At 38.6% G+C, this 22,146-nt stretch overlaps 1 protein-coding gene and 1 pseudogene across 1 annotated transcript; one reads left to right on the top strand and one right to left on the bottom strand.

Annotated features, from left to right (window-relative positions):
* Positions 1 to 17,199: 17,199 nt before the first annotated feature.
* LOC121799918 (aluminum-activated malate transporter 12-like) lies at positions 17,200 to 19,873 on the top strand. The gene is made up of 6 exons (XM_042199436.1): positions 17,200 to 17,573; positions 17,647 to 17,787; positions 17,856 to 18,128; positions 18,220 to 18,335; positions 18,900 to 19,043; positions 19,155 to 19,873. The coding sequence occupies exons 1-6, from the start codon at positions 17,273 to 17,275 to the stop codon at positions 19,770 to 19,772; spliced, it is 1,593 nt and encodes a 530-aa protein (XP_042055370.1). The 5' UTR covers positions 17,200 to 17,272; the 3' UTR covers positions 19,773 to 19,873.
* Positions 19,576 to 21,312, bottom strand: LOC121801119 (annotated as a pseudogene).
* Positions 21,313 to 22,146: the final 834 nt, after the last annotated feature.

The raw sequence follows: 22,146 nt of genomic DNA, 5'->3' as shown, positions 1-22,146 counted from the left end.
CTGAAGCCGAGAAGAATCCGAAGAGGCAAAAAACCTCTTCTTCGGATCCGAAAGAGCCGGAGCCGTGTTCGGCTAAAAGGAAGGGGAAATTTCATGAGTCCCCAAGAGTGCCGGGGAAAGACCTGGTCATCTCCGAGGTGGTTGCAGACATCCCGGAACACGTCCCTGAGCCTTTTCAATGGCCGACGAATTTTGTGGAGGTAAGCTTTCTGACTTGGCTTCTTTTCCACATTTTTTGATGGCCATTCTGTTGAGTTTTTTCCTTGTTCATCTTCAGAGAGCCAAGCTCGTCTCCGTGGAGCTCTCCAAAGCATCCCACGACTACGAGGAGATGCAGAAGAAGTTGCATCTTGCTCGTAGTCTGGCCGAACAGGCTGAGGCCAAATTTGAGAGGGCCCGAGCTGCTAGGATCTCGGCTCAGGATGAAGCCCGGTCAGCCAAAAACCAGCTCATCATCCTGCAAGAGCAGACGAAGCACCGGGAGGCTCAGAAGGAGGCTGCCGCCGTGGCTGCCCAGGGGGAGGCTCTCCGTGTTTACACGGAGAAACTCTTTTTGAGCGGCCAGTTCTCGGCCTTTGTCGGTAGTCTGGTAAGGCTAATTACCGATAAGGGCGAGCAGGGGGCCGACGTCGTGCTGCCTCTGTACAGCCGAGAGATAGCAGCTCGGCTTCAGAATCTGCCGCTCCTTGAGGAGCTCGCTTCATCCTCGGTCCTGCTTTCTGCAGACCGAGTCCGGAGTTGTCGAGCTGATCGGGACGAGAACCTGGAGGCTATCTTTGCCTCCGTGGGACCCGTGTCACCCGCTTCGACTTACAACGGAGAGGGTGAGGCCGAGCCGCTGGAGCAGGAGGCCGAAGTCGAGCGGGCCGGGCATCCGGAGAAGGAAGCCGATCAGGAGGCGGAGGCGAGGCCGGCAGGATGCGAGGCCGAGGCTGAGGTAGCTCAGGAGAAAGAAGCTGAACCAGACCGAGGAGCCGGAGACGAAGCTGGCGGAGTATGATTTCGTCTCCCTTCTCTTAGTCTAGTTTCTTCCTTGTAAAATGGCCTTGAAGCCCTCCTAGTGTAAAAAATTTTCCTTGTGAATGAAAAATTCTCTACACTTGTCTTCGTATAGCTTTTCGTATTCGCCTTTATTCCTGTTGTATTTTACTATCTGCTCGGTACAGCTGCCGAACTAATATAGCTGCTTTGTACTCAAGGAGATGGAGATACTTCACTGGAAACGGCTGTACTCTTCGGCTTTAGACGAAGCTGAGAAAAGAGCTATAGCCGATCAGACGAAGAATGACGAGCTTCTGGCTCGTTTAGTGAAGCTGGAGGCCGATAATAAGGACTTAGAGTCCGATAAGAAGGATCTGGAGGCCGAGCTGAATACGACCATTGCTGAGAGGACCGCGTACGAGGATTACATCCGTGTGCGCGGGGGAGTGACCATATCAGATGTTCAGAGTCGAGTTGACGAACTGTGGGAGGAATATTATGTACTCCGGAGGAACAATGCGCTGGAGAGCTCGGCTTGCCAACAAGTTGTGAAATCATTACGGCGCTGGGCTTCTCGGTACGACATCATTCTTTCCCGGCGTCCCTCAATCGAGAGATTCCTTAGGCATTTCCCGCCAACAGATGCTCGCACTCCAGATCAAGCCTCTGGTTCCCTTGTTCAAAATCCTACTCCAAGTCAACAACGAACTCCGGAACAGCCGGAAACGTCAAGACGAGAACGGGCTCAGGAGCAACCGGAATCGTCAAGACAGGGACGGACTGAAATTCGCCGAGGAGTTGTGACTATGAGCGAGCAAGATCAGCAGATGCTTATTGCAGAGACTCTTCGCCGCCGAGGTGCTAGAGCTTCCCGGGCTCAGGGAAGAGGTGGTAGGTCGATTAGAGCATCTCGTCGACCTGCTTATTCTTCAGCTGCCGAGAACGCCCGAACTCGGCTTCCCGAGGATTTTGTGAATAGGTGGCTCAACTTTAGCAACCCCGGACAGTAGAATAGTCCTTTGTAATAGCGTAACGCCATTTTGTAGGGTAGCGGAGTTGTATGCCGAACAAGATTTGAAAAATGAAATTTTGTTTTCGCTTCTAACACTCTGTATTTACAGCTTAGCGAAAAAATTTCATCGTACTTGTCCTCGGTCTTATGAAGTAAACTTCTTTGACCGGACTTGGTCCTTGGTCTTATGAAGTAAACTTCTTTGACCGGACTTGGTCCTTGGTCTGATGAAATAAACATCTTTGACCGGATTCGTCTTTGGTCTGATGAAATAAACATCTTTGACCGGACTTGTCTTTGGTCTGATGAAATAAACATCTTTGACCGGACTCGTCTTTGGTCTGATGAAATAAACATCTTTGACCGGACTCGTCTTTGGTCTGATGAAATAAACATCTTTGACCGGACTCGTCTTTGGTCTGATGAAATAAACATCTTTGACCGGACTTGTCTTTGGTCTGATGAAATAAACATCTTTGACCGGACTCGTCTTTGGTCTGATGAAATAAACATCTTTGACCGGACTCGTCTTTGGTCTGATGAAATAAACATCTTTGACCGGACTCGTCTTTGGTCTGATGAAATAAACATCTTTGACCGGACTAAGCTTGTGTCCTAATTTGGCGAGTTTTATCGCTCGGATCGGACTTTCCGTTGTCCTAATTTGGGGATCGGACTTTCCCTTGTCCTAATTCGGCGAGTTTTATCGCGTGGATCGGACTTTCCCTTGTCCTAATTCAGGCAAGTTTTATCGCGTGAATCGGACTTTTGTTGCAGTTCGTTTCAGACGAAGAGCTTGATTCTTAAGCTGAATTGTGGTCTTGTATCCTCTTTAGAAGCTTGGACTTCACAATCGTTGGCTTATTGCAGTTCGTTTCAGACGAACTGCTTGTTTAAGCTGAATTGTGGTCTTGTATCCTCTTTAGAAGCTTTGACTCACAAACGTTGGCTTGTATATGTTCTAAGAAGGGGATCAGCCTTCGAAGAACAAGATACCTCGGTAACATTTGTAAGAGACGACACGCACAGAGACAGACAAAACACACAGACAAAACGCACAGAGACAAACAAAGACCAAGCAAACCAAAGAAAGCACATTGACCGAACAGGACTCAAGACAGACTGACCGGACTGTCTCTTACAAATGGAACTTTTTGAGGTTGGAAACGTACCATGTTCGGGGTACTTGTGCTCCTGACACGAGTCAATTTGTAAGACCCTTTGCCGAGGACTTCTGACACCCGATATGGACCTTCCCATGTGGGTTCGAGTTCGCCCAGCTTTTCTGCTCGGCTTACTTCGTTGTTTCTCAAGACGAGATCTCCCACTTGAAATTGCAGCTTTTTCACCCTTTGGTTATAATACCGGGCTACTTGCTCCTTGTACTTGGCTGCTTTTATGCAGGCCAATTCTCTTCTTTCTTCGGCAAGATCTAGTTCGGCTCTCAGTCCGTCACCATTCATTTCTGAGGAGAAATTGAGTTCGGGGACTGGGTATGCCGATCTCAACCGGAATCACGGCTTCAGTGCCGTACACCATTGAGTTCGGCTCCGGTGTGACTTCGGTCATTTCGCCTGCCTCTGACTCCGGCTGCTGTGATTGCTATGCTTGATGGTGCCGAACTGATTGCTCGGCACTTTTAAGCGCAATCTGCGAACACACTTGCTCTTTTTCGATCACCTCGGATGACCGCTATCCCTCCTTTGGTGGGGAAAGTGTTCGGCGAGGAAGCCTCTGATCGCTATGATCGGGCTTCTTTTTGTCTTCTCTAGACGAGCTGTCTAAAGACCGTTTTCGACGGTCTGCCTCATCGGCACGAGAAAACTTGTCCGCAATGTCCCACATCTCTTGAGCTGTTTGCGGACTGCATTCCACGAGCTTTCTGTAGAGAGCTCCGGGCAGGATTCCATTTTGGAACGCCGAAATGACAAGTAGATCATTGAGATAATCTACTTGTAGGCATTCCTTGTGGAACCTCGTCATAAAGTCGCTGATCTTTTCGTCGCGACCTTGACGTATAGAAAGCAGCTGAGCCGAAGTGATTCGGGCTTCCGCTTTCTGAAAGAATCTCCTGTGGAAAGCATCCATTAGATCTCGGTAAGATCTAATGCTGCCTTGGGGGAGGCTATCGAACCACCTTCTTGCGTTCCCGATGAGCAGCTCGGGAAACAGCTTGCACATGTGGACCTCGTTGAGACCCTGGTTCGCCATGTTATATTGATAGCGTCCCAAGAAATCATGAGGATCCACGAGTCCGTCATAGGTTATCGACGGAGTTCGGTAGTTCTGTGGTAGGGGAGTTCGGGTAATATCGTCCGAGAACGGAGTCCTCAATGCTCCGTACATGGCGAACCCGACATTTCTTCGGTACGGAGGAGATGGAGTTCTCCTGTGATTCCGGTACCGAGGATTCTTTCTCCTGGAAGACATGACACTACTGCGGTAGTGACTGTCTCGTATGGAGGGAGAGGGAGAATCCGCCGTTTTCGTCTCCGGCTGCTTTTGGCTTTTTTGCAGGAAGGTTAAGAATTCCTCCTGCTTTTCAGCCAAAAACAGCTTGACAGCCTCGTTCAAATCGGGCTGCTGGGAAGACTCGGTGTGACGGCTTTTGGAGCGGCTAGTTCCTTCACCGTGAGAACAGGAGGTAGTCTCCCGAGGCTGTTTCCCAGAGCTGCGGGCTGGACTAGCTTCCTCCTGGTTATCGCGAACGGTGTTACGGGTGTTACGTGATCTGGTACGCATTTTTGGGGTGGAAAAGGGTCAAAAATTCGCTTTATCACAAATTTTGTTCTCTGTTTCCCACAGACGGCGCCAGTGATGGTTTGGCGAATTTTTGATGGTGATGAATGCAGGAAAATGCAGATCACGACACAGAGATTTACGTGGTTCGATTTACTGAAGTAAATCTACGTCCACGGGAAGAAGGGAGGGCAAGATTGTATTGCTTGATCTGGGATTACAGCTTACAACACAGACTTGCTATATGATATTTTATCTCTAGAGAGCTTAACCCCCGTCTATCAGATCTAAGTTCTATTTATATATTGAACTAAGATCGTGACTTGCATCACCACCCTAAGTCGTGGATGTCGTGTAGGTCATGGCCTAAGATCGTGGATGTAGCGTAGGTCATGGCCTACGATCGTGGCCTGAGTTGACACCACGTGGTAGTGGGTGTATTGGAAGTTGTGGAAATCCTGTATGGGTCCACTAACTCCTTGTTCGGTCGAATACTGAGACCGAACTGCTTTGGTTGCCGATCTGAGAGTAGAGCTTGATGCCGACCTGAGAGCAGAGCTTGATTGGTTGGCTTTTACCGAGCTGTAGGCTGAGGCCGAACTCTTTGGTAATGCCGAACTCATACCCTTCCTTGGGCTTTGGGCTGATGGGCCGTCATTGCTGTTGGGCTTGTTTAGTACGCACCCCATCAGAGATATTTTATAAAATAAAGTACTTACACTTGGTAACCTTTTTAAGAAGCATCGAAAGTAAGAGTTTTGAATAGAAAATGTAAACATAAAATATTTTTCTAGAATCAATATGTCATCATCGAATAAAATAAATGGATAGTTTATAATAAAATTAGAGTGATTTCAAAAATTACACTGAATTGAGGGGTTAAGAATAGAAAATCAGATTGAAGTAAATAAAATTAAATACACAAGAATTTTTTGTTAAAGATAAAAAATGTTGAGCATTCATTTGCAATTATGATTATGTTGAGACATTTGCAAACATTTATATTATGATAATTTATATTACTAGTATTTACCAATATGTATAGACTATAGAGTATAGGCAATAGTGTATAGATGATAAATGCTGCACAAGGCAAGGTAGCTTGTCCTGCCAAAATTGGTTCTCTCTTTTTCAATATGCTTTTTTCGTGAAATATACGACAAGTCTAATTTTGAGTTATTACCTCATACGTTAGTTACTACTTACATAGGTGCGTGACAAAATTATTAAGTTTGGAGCATCACTACAAAATTTTAATTATTATAATACTGATGTTTAACTAAAATCAGTGCTCACATGGGACCCAGTTACATTTCAGATCCTACTATAACATAATTTATCTGTGACTAAGCTTCACACCTACATTATTATAGTGCTTTAGATCCTTTTCATCATTATTACACTTTAAAGAAATCACTAATTATTTTATAATTAAATGGAATAGGTATCGATACGGTTACACCTTTAATAATAAAACAAAATCTCAAACGGATCAATTCCCACAAGGTGCCACGTGGTTTATTGTTCTTGGTTCACATGTTTCTACGCTCAGCATTCTCCAACAAAAAGCTTTTTTAAAATATAGTACTGCTAGGTGGTGTTCGGTTTCCAAGATAAAATAATACAAACATACAATCTAAGATTGAGTTGTGAGATTATTTTAGTCATAGGGGGTTAGCCATGACTAATTATTATCCATCTAGGATTGAGTTGTGGGGTTAAATCTCATGAACCAAACACACTACAAATTTAATCTCGGATACAATCTTGCAAACCGAACACCCCCGTAGAATATACTCCTTCCATCCATGAATATTTATCACTTATTTTCATTTCTATTTGTTCTTAGAAATTTATCATCTTTTACTTTTATTATTTTTTTGTTAGTGAATCTCACATTGCACTAATTCATTCTCACTTACATTTTATAGAGATAAAACAAATATACCCCCTCTGTCCTAAAAATATACAATTTGAATTTGCCATGAGTTTTAATACAAAATTGGTAAAATAAGAGAAATATAGTAAGAAAAAAATAATTAAAGTAATGTTAGTGGAGAATGAGTCATACCTAAAAGAGTTTCTAAAATTTAAAATGGCATATTCTTGTGGACGGACTAAAAATGAAAGAGTGTATATTCTTGTGGGACGGAGGAAGTATAAGAGTAGGACTCATATGCCACAAACTTTTCAAACTTTCTATTAAATTTCTTAAAACTCGTGCCAGATTAAATGGTGATAAATTATAAGGGACAATGGAATTATTTTTCTCAATCAAATAAAACTAACTTAATTTTTTATTGGACTAAACAACTTATTGTTTCTATTTGGAATTTAGGAATAAAATAATAATATTCCATCCATGATCCTAAATTCCTAAAATATAATCATGATGGGGGTTTCAAAAATATTATGCTTAATATTCGAGAATATTCCAAGAGACAGGTGGCATTTGACCTGCCAAATACATAGTCATAAACAATAGAAGAAAATAGTTTTTGTATGCCTTTGTTAATTTGTTTTAATTTTAATTGGGTATATTATCACTTCACCAGACCATGGCATTTGCTATGTTTTCGTCGATGTCACGTCTAATTTTGGAATTGGTAAGGGTCACATATCAGTTAAACACTTATAATTCATGGAATAATAATTATAGTACATAGTAGCATTTAGAAGTTGGGAAATTATCCTTCTGAAATCATAGTTATTTTTTAGATTATTAGATCGATTTTTGGCATGTTAAGTGTGTTTATTGATATAGCATACACTACCACTGTGCCATACTGAATCCTAATATTTACCAAACTATAAATAAAATTAAGTTACCAATAATTTAGAATTTTAAGCAATTTCATAATTATCGGGATCCAAATTTCACTTTAAAACTTTCACCTAATTTTAATTACGGGTACAAAAAAAGGCTCGAAATCATAAAGCTAATATTTGAAAAAGAAAAGTTTTGTAAAATCAGGTAAATGATTTGAAAATTGTTTCAGTCCCTAAAATTTTAAAGAAATGGGCAGCATTATTTCAAACTACAGTTGACATAACTCTAGCCATAAAATAAAATATACTGTACTACTATACTTCAGAAAATGTAAGCAAGAAAAATTCTAAAAACTCTAACAATAACGCAACCGTTGCTTATAAATTATAAAAAAACCAAAAAATGTTAATTCATAAATTACATTTAGATGATATGTTGTCACTCACTATGTGTATACTATTTCCTTAGTCTACATTCATAAATTATTTTTAAAATTCACTTTGACAAAATAAAGTGCAACACAAATGGTCGGTGATGTTTACCCATTGGAACCAAAAGTAATGAATTTTACTGGAAACATTTTTACAAAATTTTATTGCCATTCTTGTTTTCCAATAATATCATGATTAATTAAACAATTTATTTGGGTAATTTTACACGCTTCGGTAGCTAATTCTTCAACTAAATTTGTTTTGTTAGTTTGTGTGTGTGATTTTTCTAATTGGTTAAATGTTACATCTTTTGTGCCTCTCCTATATTATACTCCTACATTTTTATTATTCGAATTAGATCATGTCTAGTGATCATCTTATATTTAACAAGTCATTTTTCACGTGTTAAGGTAATGTTAGGGGTTTTTTTCTAATCATAAAACTTTATGCTGGTTTATAAATCAATTAAGTTTATTGATGGAATCTATGGATCAAAACTCAACTATAGGGAGATCGCACTGATTTGGATTCTGTCGAAAAATAGTTTTTATTTGGATCAAAACCAATTATTTTGGGTCATGTAAGATCAAATAGTAGGTTTCGATATCATTGGAGCCATCAAAATAATAAATAAAATAAATATACATGTTCCCGTGTTTAATGTCATCACTCATCAGTCCTAAACTAGTAGGCTTATGAAAATGTGTTAGGACCTAAACAAAATTAGGCTTTACCAAACAGGGATTATTAATTATTTTTAGGGTTATATGCACTAAATATCACAATATTAATTTAATGTACTACTATACTTTAATTGAAATTCTCGAATAAAAGTTGTGTCTAGTTTTCAAATTAATTTCAAAAACTATAATTTCTATTTTTTTATAAATGGGTTATTTTTTTCTTATAATATTAATTTTACAAAAAATCATAGAGAAAGGATATAGGGCCACAACTATTTAAATGCATAACTAGATAACACAAATTTAGTTCACTATAAAGGCATTTTAATTGACAACACGAATTTTGAAAACATAGAGCGAACAAAATGCCATTATAGTGAACTAAATATTTTACAAAGTAAATATTTCACTATAAATTATAGTGAACTAAATCACGCTTATAGTTAACTTAAATTCGTGTTGCATTTAAGATTAGTTATACTTTGATGATCTCCCTAATTATATATACATAATTACAAAAAAAAATTGGCCGACATAGAACAAAGGATTATCAATCAATCACATCATAATTTGTGGTCCATTTTGAGTTTAATATTGTGTGAACACTGTGTACTTACTGTCTTTGGATTCTGATTTGAGTTTATCCCTACTTTGTCCAATATCAAATAAATCAGATTTGTAACTGTGGCAGTCTTGGTCACAACTAACCAGTCATGTATTTTGGATGTGGTGAAGTTATTAGAGCATCCGCACTGGTGGTGCGGATGTCCCGGCGGAATTTCCCGCAGAATTCCCAAAAACACCTCCTGTCACTACACTGCCACGTCATACGGACTTTCCACTGCACAGTGGCGGAATTCCCCTGCGAAATTCCCGACGGAATTCCGACATTAAAAAAAATCACAAATTCACAAATTAAACAATTTCCGGAAGTAAACAATTTACGTAATTAAAATTTCGACGAAAATAAGGAAAAAATTCCATTAAAATAAGAAAAATACATTTCACCAAATAAAAAAAAATACATTTCAATAATTAAAAACTCCATCAACGACGACCCCTACGCTGCCACACTTCTTCAATAATATCGTTCTGGAGTCGAACGTGGGCTTGTTTTTGGCGCATGTCGGCAAATGCACGGACTCGATCGACATCGTCATGGGGAATCCCCATGCGTACATTGCTAGTGGCAATGCCGTGGCTTGGACCCGCAGCATCAGTATCATCATTGGCCCAATCGGTCAGTGCTGGACCTTCATCTTCGACGATCATGTTGTGCATGATAATACATGCGTACATGATGTCGGCGACGCTGTCAGCGTACCACAGCCGTGATGGACCCTTCACTGCCGCCCATCGAGTCTGGAGCACACCAAATGCCCTCTCCACATCCTTGTGTGCTGCCTCCTGACATTGCGCAAAGTATACCTTCTTCGCATCCGTTGGGCATCTGATCGTCTTCACAAAGACGGGCCACATCGGGTATATCCCATCCGCCAAATAATAGTCCATATTGTGTTGGTTGCCGTTGGCGACGAAGTTGTCGGCCGGACCGACGCCCAAGCACTGGTCGTTGAAAATGGGCGACGACTGGAGGACGAAGATCAACGAGCGGTATATATAGACATTACAAAAAAATGAAATAAAGCGGAACGCCAACATAGAGATGCATGGTTAAATCGAAACGGTCGGGTCAACCTGAAACTGACATATTGTTTCGGTTTTCGAACCATAACCACCTCTCGTAAGCTGAATTAAAATTGACATACGCGATGTAACCACTTTTTGCCAGGCCAATTACTGTTCCAATTTATCTAGAACCGGGAGTTGGGACCGCTGATTATTGAACCGGCGGCATCCCTATCCCATTAAAGTGAAAAATAAATAAAATAAAATAAAGAGAGATTTATTGGATTATTTAATGCATGAAGGCAGCAGTAGCATTACAACGCAACGGTGGTTGATAATGAGAGAAAAGTAACAAGAGCACTAGCAATGCTTGTTGCAGAAGCAGCGGCGGCGGAGGCCCCTGCAGTTGCCTCCGGTAAAGCCCTCGGTCTTGCAAACGGAGCCGCAGTTGGTGTCGCTAACGCAAGCACCCTTGAACTTGTGGCTCTGTGACTCGCAAGTCCGACCCTCTCCCACAATCGGACCTATATATAATTTTATTTTTACTAATTTGGAAAAATAATGAGAAACAATTATTGAAGTAGGAGAGTAGTAATTAAATACCAGTAGTTAGCATGACGAGCATGAGCACCAACACAAGAGCAGCGAAGCGCGCCATCTAATTAATAGAGAGTGAGTTGAGTGATGAGTTATCACACAGCCTCTATTTATAATCAAATGTAGGTGGTGGTGTAGATGTTGCTACAATAAATTTTAATAAAGTACCTTTTCCTTTATTAACTCATTTGTATCTCAAGATAAGATAAGGCACTCATTCATTTTTATTTTTTTCTCTCCCTCGTATTTTGTTCTTATTTCACTTAACGAATTTGTCGTATTTTTGTAAAATGATTTTTATAGATTGATTTGTTTATATAACATTAGAAATATGTATATTTTAGGAGTCTCACTCAGTTAAGTAAGAATGAGTTTTAAGAAATATAAAGAAAATGGAGTGAAAACAAATATTAGAATATGATTATTATTATTAGTTTTATAATGAAATGAGAGTGGAATAATTAGTGCCAATATTTTATTTTTTTATCTTCAAACATTAATTAAGGACATGGAGTAATAACTAATAACGCGACTTATAAATAATATTCGAATCTGATTGTGCTAGTCTGGTCACGTCATAATTAGACTATGCTTGAGATTAAAAGTGCACATTATACAATAATATGGTTATTTTATTCCATCTTAAGTTACCTGTTTGTCATTTGTCTGGTACTACTATCCTTTTCCCATTAATTGATACCAATTTTTTTTATTCGTCCCTAATTAATTGACAATCTTATTTTTAGAAATAAATCTCACATTCCACTAACTCATTTAATTCAAATTTCATTATAAAATTGATATATAAAAGTATGACTGCAAATTAACTTTTTTTCCAACCATTTTCCATTATATTTCTTGAAACTCGTGTCAAGTCAACCGATGTCAATTAATAAGGGATGGAGGAAGCATTATTTTTCTCTTTTACATAATTTACGAATTAGATATAGTTTATCAAAAGGAAAGGTTTATTATACTACAATCCAGGCGATAGGGCAAAATAAAAAGGCAAAATGTTTATACTACATGAGTATATACTTATACGTGTTGTGAATTAAAGAGATATGCAAAATCTTTATTTTTATTTCTATGTCTTTTTGCTTTCATATTTTCAATGGATATGATGTGTGTGGGAGACCAGACGCTGCAACGCCACATGCATGTATCACCTTTCTCAGTTTCACACTGTATTTCCAATCTCAACTCTTACACAATGCATAAATTGTGATAAAATTTCTAAAGTTTTTTTACTTTTATTTACTGTTTTTTTTGCTTTTCATTGAAAATCAGATTGCTTTGTCAAATTTGCTTCACACGGTTTTTCCATTCTCATACTGCAAAAGGTGATCAAATTTGTAAACTTTTTTTTACCTTTATTTACTGTTTTTTTGCATTTCATTCAAATATATTGAGAATTGGATCACTTATATCAGATTTGATTTAGTTAAATGTAATATAATGCTGGGTATGCGATAAGGACAAGTTTTCTCAAAATTTATTTGAAGTGCGAGTTCTATTGTCACAATGTTATCATTTTTTATATTTTAAAATAATATTAATCAAAGAAATTAAGCAGAGTTGTAGTGCTATGCAAATAAGTGTAGACAATAGAATGGTGGCAACCTATGGAGATCTCATAGTGCAGCAACTCATGGTTGATAATTGATCATGCCAAAAGAAAATAAATAGTATTAAATACTTATAAGACTAACTTTGGTAAAGGGCACAGTAGGAATAAGTGATTTATGTCACAATGTAACGACAAATTATAGTGTAGGTGAAGAAATGAAGAGAGTAGTTAATGTATAGGTGTGTGAGTGGTCTCACTTTTGTAACGTTGACTCTTCTCTATCAATCATTCAATATTTTACTGCGGTTATTAATCGAAGGGGTTGATATTTTAATTTGTATTCTATTTTATTTAGTGAATATAGTCATCTATGAAATTTAGTCAAGAATTTGAGCCAGTCCCCACGAGTTTTAAAATATACTACTGTAGTTAATTTCTACAAGTGAAATTGGTAGACTTGTATATTTCGATCTCCACATGTGATAGACCATCCATCCGTACGCAATGAGAGGTGTTACAGTTACACAATTCAACTATTTATATAGATGAATTTCTTGCTCATTTTTAGGTTGTAAAAGACAATAGTATTAATTTATGAGAATTTTACTCTTAAAAAACTATTTTACAAAATTATTTGAATTTATGTAGTAATAATAAAATGAGAAATGGGATAGTCCTTATTAAAAAAATAAAAAAAATAAAACTAAAAATGGGACAGTCCTTATTGGGAGTCAACATCAAATAATTGATAATGGGAAGTGGAGTAGTGGATGCTTTTGGGTTTGGCCAGCGGGGATTTGTATGATTGAAGTACCCAAACAATAAAGATATATTTTTGGATATCAAAGAAAAGAAAAACTTTATCATAAACAAGAGTAATTTTTGCCGACATGTAACAAAAAAGAATTTTAATGGCAAACATATATTTGCAAGGCCATCGCAGGCCAAGAGATTTGGCTTCCCTGGTCACTCTGGAACCAACGTGAGACGAGTCTCCTTGTTTCGATGAAATGGGGACTCAACACGAGTGTCTCACGGCAATCATTGTACTCCCTCTGTTCCATGTTAATAGAGTCATTTTATTATTTCAGGAAGTTCCAAGTTAATTTAGTCATTTCTATTTTTGACAAAAAGTAACCGTCTCTTTTACTTTATTCCCTCTTCATATCTCTTATTTTATTCTCACTTACTTTATTCACCATCCACTTAACACTCTATTCTTAAACTCCGTGCCGAAAAGAAACGCTTCTATTAACAAGGAACGGAGGGAGTATTTATTTAAGAGGACGTTCAGTTTATTAGATATATAATAGTGAGATTCAATATAAGACTTGTGAATATCAGAAGTGGTAAGATGAATGGGGTCCTTTATATGCACAACACATCCTTAGTGTAGAACTAAAGATCAAATATTATCCATTAGATCTAATTTTTGATGGATGAGATGAGATATTGTACAAATAATTTCAGTCATTCATCTTAAGAGCAATTTACTTCATACAAGGGGCTATTTAGTCATAATACATTATTATAATTATTTTCATTTCTCGGATGAAGTTATTTGATTATAAGATGAAGCAATGTAATTATAAGATGGAGAAATTATATCACAAGATGAAGTTATTTAGTTTGGACTGTTCAAATTTTGGCTCATTTTAACCGAAATATTTCCATTTCTCGGGTGAAGTTATTTCATTATAAGATGAAGCACAATGATTATAAGATGAAGTGATTGAACGACGGTAGTGTAGCAGCGGCGGCGGTGGCACACTACATTGGGGCCGAGTTGCGGGTGAATTTCAACCCGAGACTGGCCTCGAGTCGGTGCTTGAACAACAACGTTGTACTGCGAGTAGGGAGGGCCGAGGCGCGGCGTTGGGAGCCGAGTTATGTCGCTAACCGACACCGGATGTAACGAATCAAGGGTGGGTAGCTATAAGTTGCTGAGAGGGAAGATTGATGAAGAGGACTTTTCGGATGGCTAGGGTCGAAATTGGGGGCAGGGATGAGAGTGAACGAGTTTGAGCGAGAGAGAGAGAGAGAGAGGGGCCAGACGTGAGTGAGAGGGGGAATGACGGGTGGCCTGCCACCACTCGCTGGCGAAGGCAGAGGCATGGTAGAGAGATGCAGTGAGCGAGAGGTAGGAGATGGAGGAGGGAGGTTTTAACCGAAATGTTTCCATTGTACAGTGATTGAACGACGACAGTGTAGCAGAGGTGGTGGCATACTACATTGGTTCATTTTGAGCGAGAGCAGAGAGTGAGTGAGAGTGAGAGAGAGAGAGGGGGGGATGACCGGTGGCCTACCGCCACTCGCCGGCGAAGGCAGAGGCACAGGAGAGAGAGGCAGTGAGCGAGAGGTAGAAGATGGAGGAGGGAGGTAGAACAATTTTTGGGGTGAATCACGTATAGAAATAACCAATCTTGTATGTTGATTTCCATTAATAACCTTAAGCAATTATTTTGTGAATAAAATAATAAAAGTTTGGTAAATTATATTTGACCATAAGATTATATCAGTCAAGATCATATTATAAAAATGGGTGCACATAATTTATTCTCTAGTTCAGCATTTAAAATTGGTTCGACATTGAATACAATCCAAGATGAATATAAGCGGAGGGTTATATTAAGGACGCATAAAAAGATAAAATAAATGAAACTCGACACTAAGTGACATACATCTAAAAATCATATATATTGAACCTGGGGTAGTATCTATAAATTGTAAGCTAGTGACAAATGTTTGGGTACATACTAAATTAGCATTTTTAAGAGACACAAAACATATGTGAACAAAGTATTTATGAACCAAAAATAAATTAAACCAAAATTACGTAATAAAATAATACTTACAGTAGCCATGTGCAATCACTCATTTTCTGAAAGTGATATAACATTAACTATAAGTAACTGTATCGAAAATTTGCTTCTCAATATAAGTAAAGTAACCAAACAATTATTTATTCATTTAACAAATGCCTCTCCTATTTAAACCCTTTTTTCACTACATTATCCAACAAAAAATCAGGTGGATAAGACTTCACAAAATGCAAAAAAAATCTCCAAACTGTCATTTGGAGAGAAAGATATTCCATTAAGAAATAAAATATTATTTGCTTCTGGAATCGACCATTGAGCTCTATATTTAGCGCAAATATTCACAAGAAAATATGCAATTAAACAATACTTAATATTTTGTTACGAGTCAAATAATGTTGGAGTACTATTTTGTAATGCATTAATATTTCCTTCTCTGTAAAACCCAATACTTTCTCAATTTCTTTTCTCTCTCTCGATACACATTCATTTATTTTAATTTCAACATTAATCTTGAATGGCTAGATGGCTAAACCATAGACTGAAACTTATATATTGTACCTTATTGTGACAAATTTATAACACTATTGTAATCTAAAGCGAATTTATAGAATAAAGATAATATATTTAAAGTGCCAATCACCTTGATGGAGATTTCGAATTTTAGATGGAATAGAAGAAGCAGGACAACTTTAAGAAGAAAGTTTTTAAAGACTGCATCACACACACAACAATCGCCCACATTTTGAATATTGAGGGGAAGTGAAATTTGTGCAATAGATTTTTTTCATAAACTCTCGCTCAAATAAAAAATAAAAAATTATATAGCAGGATGAAAGCTACTTGATAACCCTTCAACAAAACTTCAGCAACCATATAAAACCAACACACTCGTCCAACAATCATAAACTCAAAAACAACCCATGATTCAACAACGTTTTACAAACAAAGCCAAAAAGGCAAAGGCAAAAAGTAAAAAGCAAAGCGAGGGGAAGGAAGAGACAACAAAAACATCCACAAAACTAATTAACGGGTATATCAATTTCAAATTTATTTGAAAAATGTATACAAATTGAGTTCTCATTGGTTTATGTACTACTACTGTATTAATTAGTTTCAATTATCTTCTCTTTTTAGAAACATTAAATCACACCGCATGTACTTAATTAAGTACTTCACATAAACTCAAATTAATAGAGTTAATTGTTTGTGGACCCTATGCAATTAATATCCTATTCTACCATATATCATATGATAAATATTACTCGCTTTGTTCCACAGTAGTGGATGTGTTTCTTTTCGGCACATGAATTTAAAAAAATTGTGTTAAATGTGAAGAAAGAATAAAATAAAAAATGAAAAAGATAGAGAGATGAAGAGAGAGATAGTAAAGTAAAAGAGAAGAATGTGTTGACTTTTGCAAGAAAATGATAGAACGTACCAAAATGATAAAATGACTCCATTACTGCGAAACGGAAGGAGTAATATTGTATGAATCACTAACAATGATCAATAATTAACACACGCAACCAACCAACATATTAATTAATCGGCATATAATTAATGCTCCCCAATCAATCATAATTCAATTTTATTTTTACAAGCTCGTGTGTTAGCCTACTAGCATTGCTATAGACATGGCATTTCTTTGGTGTCTATAATTGGTTGCAAATATTGGTTGACTTCACGATCAAAAAGTGAGAAAGGGAATATCCAAAACCATTTGACAATTGCCAAAAATATTGTTGTAGCTAACCCTACTTAATTACTTCAACAAACATCATGTGATTTCTTTCAACCATAAACATGTGAAGCCTTGTCACCACATATGTCTATACCTTCACTTTTCAAATAATGCTGAATTTCACTTCTCCAATTTCTTTAACCACATCACACTAAAGATCACTACTTGTTTTTTTTCTATAAATATACCCCAACTCTTACTAAGCATAGGTTCTTCCACTTTTTTCCCATCACGTACACAAAAATACATAGGGAGTAGTATTTTTTTCTTTCGCAAGATTGATTAGTAATACACATAATGTATCATTTTGGAATGGTGATGAGGTTTTCTAGGGAAGACGAGTACGACAATGATTACGGTTGGACAGCCAAGATGGACATGATAAAGAAGCGTTCAACCGTACTAGCAAAATCGACATGGATGTCTTTGTGTCGGGTCGGGCAAGAAGATCCTTGCCGGGTCTTTCATGCCCTAAAAGTAGGGTTTTCTCTCACACTTGTTTCTTTGCTCTACTTGTTGGAGCCCTTCTTCAAAGGCATTGGCCAGAACGCCATCTGGGCCGTCATGACCGTCGTCGTCGTGCTTGAGTTCACTGCTGGTATCTAATTTTAAACCCTCTCTCTTCATACATACACACACAAAACACAAGCTTATAAAGAAGAAAACTTTAGGTGCAACATTGTGCAAAGGGTTGAATAGAGGCATCGGCACGTTGGTGGCCGGATCACTAGCCTTTTTCATCGACCTCGTTGCTCAAGAATCCGGCCAAGTGTTTCGCGCAATCTTTATTGGAGCTGCGGTTTTTTTTGTTGGTATGTTTCATCTTCAACCCTAATTATAAACCCTAATTGAACCCTAATTTGTTTAAATGTGTATGAAGGCACGTGGGCGACGTACATGAGGTTTTTCCCATACATAAAGAAGAACTATGACTATGGGGTGGTGATATTCCTCCTGACATTCAACTTGATCACGGTGTCGAGTTACCGGATTCACAACGTGCTGAAGATAGCACAAGATCGGTTTTATATGATAGCCATAGGGTGTGGGATCTGTCTTCTTATGAGCCTTATAGTTTTCCCAAATTGGTCAGGCCAACATCTTCATAATTTTACTGCTTCTAAGATTGAGGGATTGGCCACTTCCATTGAAGGTAATGAATTGCTTTGTTAATCAAGAAGATTTAGTTTGAGAATTAACTTACAGATTCAGATATGTTACTTGTGTTTATGTGTATATTGCAGCTTGCGTGGCTGAATATTTCAGCAATGAGGAATTAGTGGCAAAAGAATCATCAGAAGATCCTACTTACAAAGGCTACAAGGCTGTTCTTGACTCTAAATCCACTGATGAGACCTTGGTACATCCTCTCTCTAAATATAAATACATATTACTCTTTCGTCCTGTCATTAAATATTTCATATCATTTCATTTTCCACTTATTTATTTCACTCGCATTTTATTATGTAAAACTACAATTACTCTTTCTTTCCATCACGAAAAATAGTCTAATTTGTTGACAACATAAGTTTTGATGCGGAATTAGTAAAATATGAGAGAAAAAATTAATAAAGTTGGAAGACAAAAATGAAAAAATTGCAAGAAATTTTCTATAAATAAAAATAATTATATTGGTGAATGTAACAAAATAGTAAAAATTTAACATATTTTTATGGAACAAAGAGAATATTAAAATTGGGTACGTACACATTCTACTAATTTTTTTCTCAACTACTTTTATAGCATTTCTAAGAACTCGTTAGAATCAAAATGAGCCATTTATTATGGACAACAAAGTATAAAGTTATATACAATGGTTAAACTGCCTTCAAACACACACAACTTTGCAACAAAGTGTAAAAATGTCTTTGAATATACACAACTTCTGTCTATTTTAACTTCTCAAACACACACATCTGGTTAGGCAACGCACGCAAGTTGGGAGCCATGCCATTCAAGCAACTGCGAGAGGGTGCCATGGCTGCACTATGTGAAGCTCGGCGACGTTCTCCGCCATTTCGGCTACACCATTGTAGCTCTTCATGGATGCCTTCGTACTGAAATTCAGGTATCTACCCATCCATCCATCCATCTATCTATCTATCTATCTATCTATCTATCTATCTATCTATCTATCGCGTTAAGTAGGTAATAATAGTGGCGATGCATGGTTGATCAGACTCCGAGATCGGTTCGTGCTCTTTTCAAAGATCTATGCCTTCAGCTGGCCCGAGAAGTAGCCAAAGCACTGATGGAACTAGCTGACAGCATAAGGCAGCGCCGCCAGTGCTCGCCCGAGATCCTCTCCGACCACCTCCATCAGGCTCTCCACGACCTCGACGCCGCCCTCAAATCCCAGCCCAAACTCTTCCTAGGGCCAAGCTCGAACACCAACAACAGAAAGCTAGCCATGGCTGCCGCCAGGCAGAACTCCTCGCTGCCCAGCGCGAAGACCGACTCGTTCACGCTGGTCCAGTGGAGGACCAAGAGGGCGGCAGCGGCTGCCAGCGAGCAGGCCAAGGAGTTTGCCGACAGGAAGTCGTCGCTGCGCCCCACGCTGAGCAAGATAGCCATCACCAGCCTCGAGTTTGCGGAGGCGCTGCCGTTCGCCGCCTTCGCCTCGCTGCTGGTCGAGACGGTGGAGAGGCTCGATCTGGTGATCGATGAGGTGGAGGAGATGGGGAGGGTTGGTAACTTCAGGGAGTTCTGTGCAGGTGATGATAAAGTGTGCCGTAAACCTACAAAGGGAAAAGATGCATCATTACAGAACCATTTGCCTTCCCATGGAGTAGATTGATTATACTCTCTCCTCTCTTTCAAACACAAGTTATAATCATTATCCCTCAAGAATCAAGGGATACTCTTGCTTCTCTATGTTACTACACTTCCCTTTTGTAATATGACTTATTCTTATAGTAGTACTATTCTACCTATTCATAAATAGAAAGTCCAAGAAATGGCAACAAGCATATTCTCATTAACCAAAAAGAGAAAAAGGATACACAAGAAAAGCTAAAACAGCAGAGGAGATCATAAGCCATAAAGATTTTGCAGTCAGCAAGAACCTAAAAGGGCTTTGATCATAGCTATTTACAGTTGCATAAACATAATATCATCAATATGTAACAGTTCAAACAATCCAAATGTAATCTAGCATTATAGGGGATGAAGATGATAAGGGGACATAATGTAGCGACTTATTAAGTAGAGTTAAAATATTCACCAAGTGATTATTTCCCTAAAACCAGTTATAGTTCATTTCTCCAAAGCATGTTGAGTGCTCATCAGTACGGCAATCCAAAAAAAATTTCTCTCATTGTACATGATTAGGTAAACTAAGCATCTCGCCTTCGACTTACCAGGTGTATGTGGATTGGTGAAGATTCCTTGCAGCTTTCTACTCAGGGGGGATGGAGCTAGTTCCAACTGTTTCAGGTTCTTCAAATGAGCTTCTTTAGTTGAGGGAACTCAGGGAACCAGCGGATGCAAATTCAGGATGCGTTCTGGCCTGAAGTCGTGCTTCGTCAAAACCCGCAGCTGGATGTCTCTGCTTAAGAGTTAGGACGGACACAACATTTTCAGTTATATCAGTTAGAGTTACAACTTAAGACTAGGATATCTGATGCCACAAACTAGAACAGCAGTGTTATGAGGAAACAATATACTACTATCTATCATCATCAACAAAGTTCTCAAGGGAGAAGCTTTACCCCAGAATAATGCTAGATCTTCAATTCTATCCCTTGGCCCAAACCCCTTCTTTGTAAAGTCATGAGCTGAAAAGAGCGCAATGGCATCTCGGCTATCCGTTGGCGGAGTTCTTGGGAAAGCTTTTGATCTCAACAATGTGAGAAGATGCATCAGAGAATTAAACCATAATGTTAGCAACCTTATCAAAGCCATGAAAGATAACTAATGGATCTGTCACAAGACTCGCAACATCCCCATCTGTCAATTGCCTCATGTATGGCTCAGCATAATCGTCCGAGTAAAGTAAGCCCTTCAACATCATTATGAGATCGTATACATTTTTTATGAAGAAATCAGTCGGTCTTCGAGATGAGAAGAACTATCATTATAAGTGGAAGCTACAACAGATTATGTGTCAACTCAAGTATGATGATGCACAAAGAAATTGTAGTCCTCATCGATCCCCTAAGAGAAGCAGAACCAAGAACTTCAAGGAGTCCATGGTTTCGATTTGACTTCGAACCAAGTAACATCCCAACAAAACGTCCATAAGCAGCACCTGTCACGAGCACAAATAAGCCTGCTGGAGCCACAATGCCATAACTAAAAACGCTGAGAAAGAAGAATGCAGAAAATAAGATCAGCATTGATGAATGCAGAAACTCAGAATCGGTGCCTTTGGTGAAGAGTTTTAGATTGCATCATTTGGTGTTGAAAAAAGAGGCTAGCAAGATCATTATAGTAACCAGTAGCACCAAACAGACAAAGGTAGGGAAAGATTCAGAGGGATCAGGCGGACATGGACGACAGGAGTAGTCCAAATAGAAGACAAGAAATAAAAATTGATAGAGAACAAGCCAACATGATTATTGAAGCAACTCCTTTCCTGGCACAAGCGATAAGTACAGGGCTTCAAATTGGTTTGGTCAGGAAACTCAACTCATTTCATAAAAGTAGAAACGAAGACTAATACAAGTAAATTTTGAGAATTGTATTCAGTAGAGGGTGTATGCTTCCTAATAAGCCACATTGACAACTCAAACAGAGATCAATCAGATCCGGAAGAACTACAGCAACAACTAGCTGATGTAGTAAAGAAAGTTTGCCACAACAGAGCACCTCTCCACTTGCAGGAAAGCAATTACATAATCAGGTCATGTGAGTATTATTACAAATAATGTTTGATAAGTAACAATAACCGGTAAAGTAGTCCCAGATGACATTTCTTCAAGAGCTAACAACACACCACCAACTGGAGCACGAAAAGCAGATTTTATACCTCCTGCAGATCCACAAGATCTCTCATGTCATAATCATTTTTCGAAAAACCGCAGCCACTTCCAGGTCAATCCAAACTTCTTCGATCCACCCTGACCCACAGCAATGCAGCTATGCAAGCACCACAGTGAACCATTGGCCATGCCTTTCCAACATTTAGAGATTATGATACAGCACAATGCACCCAGTACAGGATCCCACGG

The sequence above is a fragment of the Salvia splendens genome, chromosome 4, assembly GCF_004379255.2.
Source record: "Salvia splendens isolate huo1 chromosome 4, SspV2, whole genome shotgun sequence".
Taxonomy (NCBI): Eukaryota; Viridiplantae; Streptophyta; class Magnoliopsida; order Lamiales; family Lamiaceae; genus Salvia; species Salvia splendens.
This window is presented reverse-complemented; position numbering and strand designations above follow the sequence as displayed.

Bases quoted from the DNA above. Each gene is read 5' to 3' on its own strand.
- LOC121799918 (XM_042199436.1), top strand. From the start codon at position 17,273: ATGTATCATTTTGGAATGGTGATGAGGTTTTCTAGGGAAGACGAGTAC. The intron at 17,788-17,855 runs GTATGTTTCATC...ATGTGTATGAAG, and splicing joins AGCTGCGGTTTTTTTTGTTG to GCACGTGGGCGACGTACATG. The intron at 18,336-18,899 runs GTACATCCTCTC...ACATCTGGTTAG, and splicing joins AATCCACTGATGAGACCTTG to GCAACGCACGCAAGTTGGGA.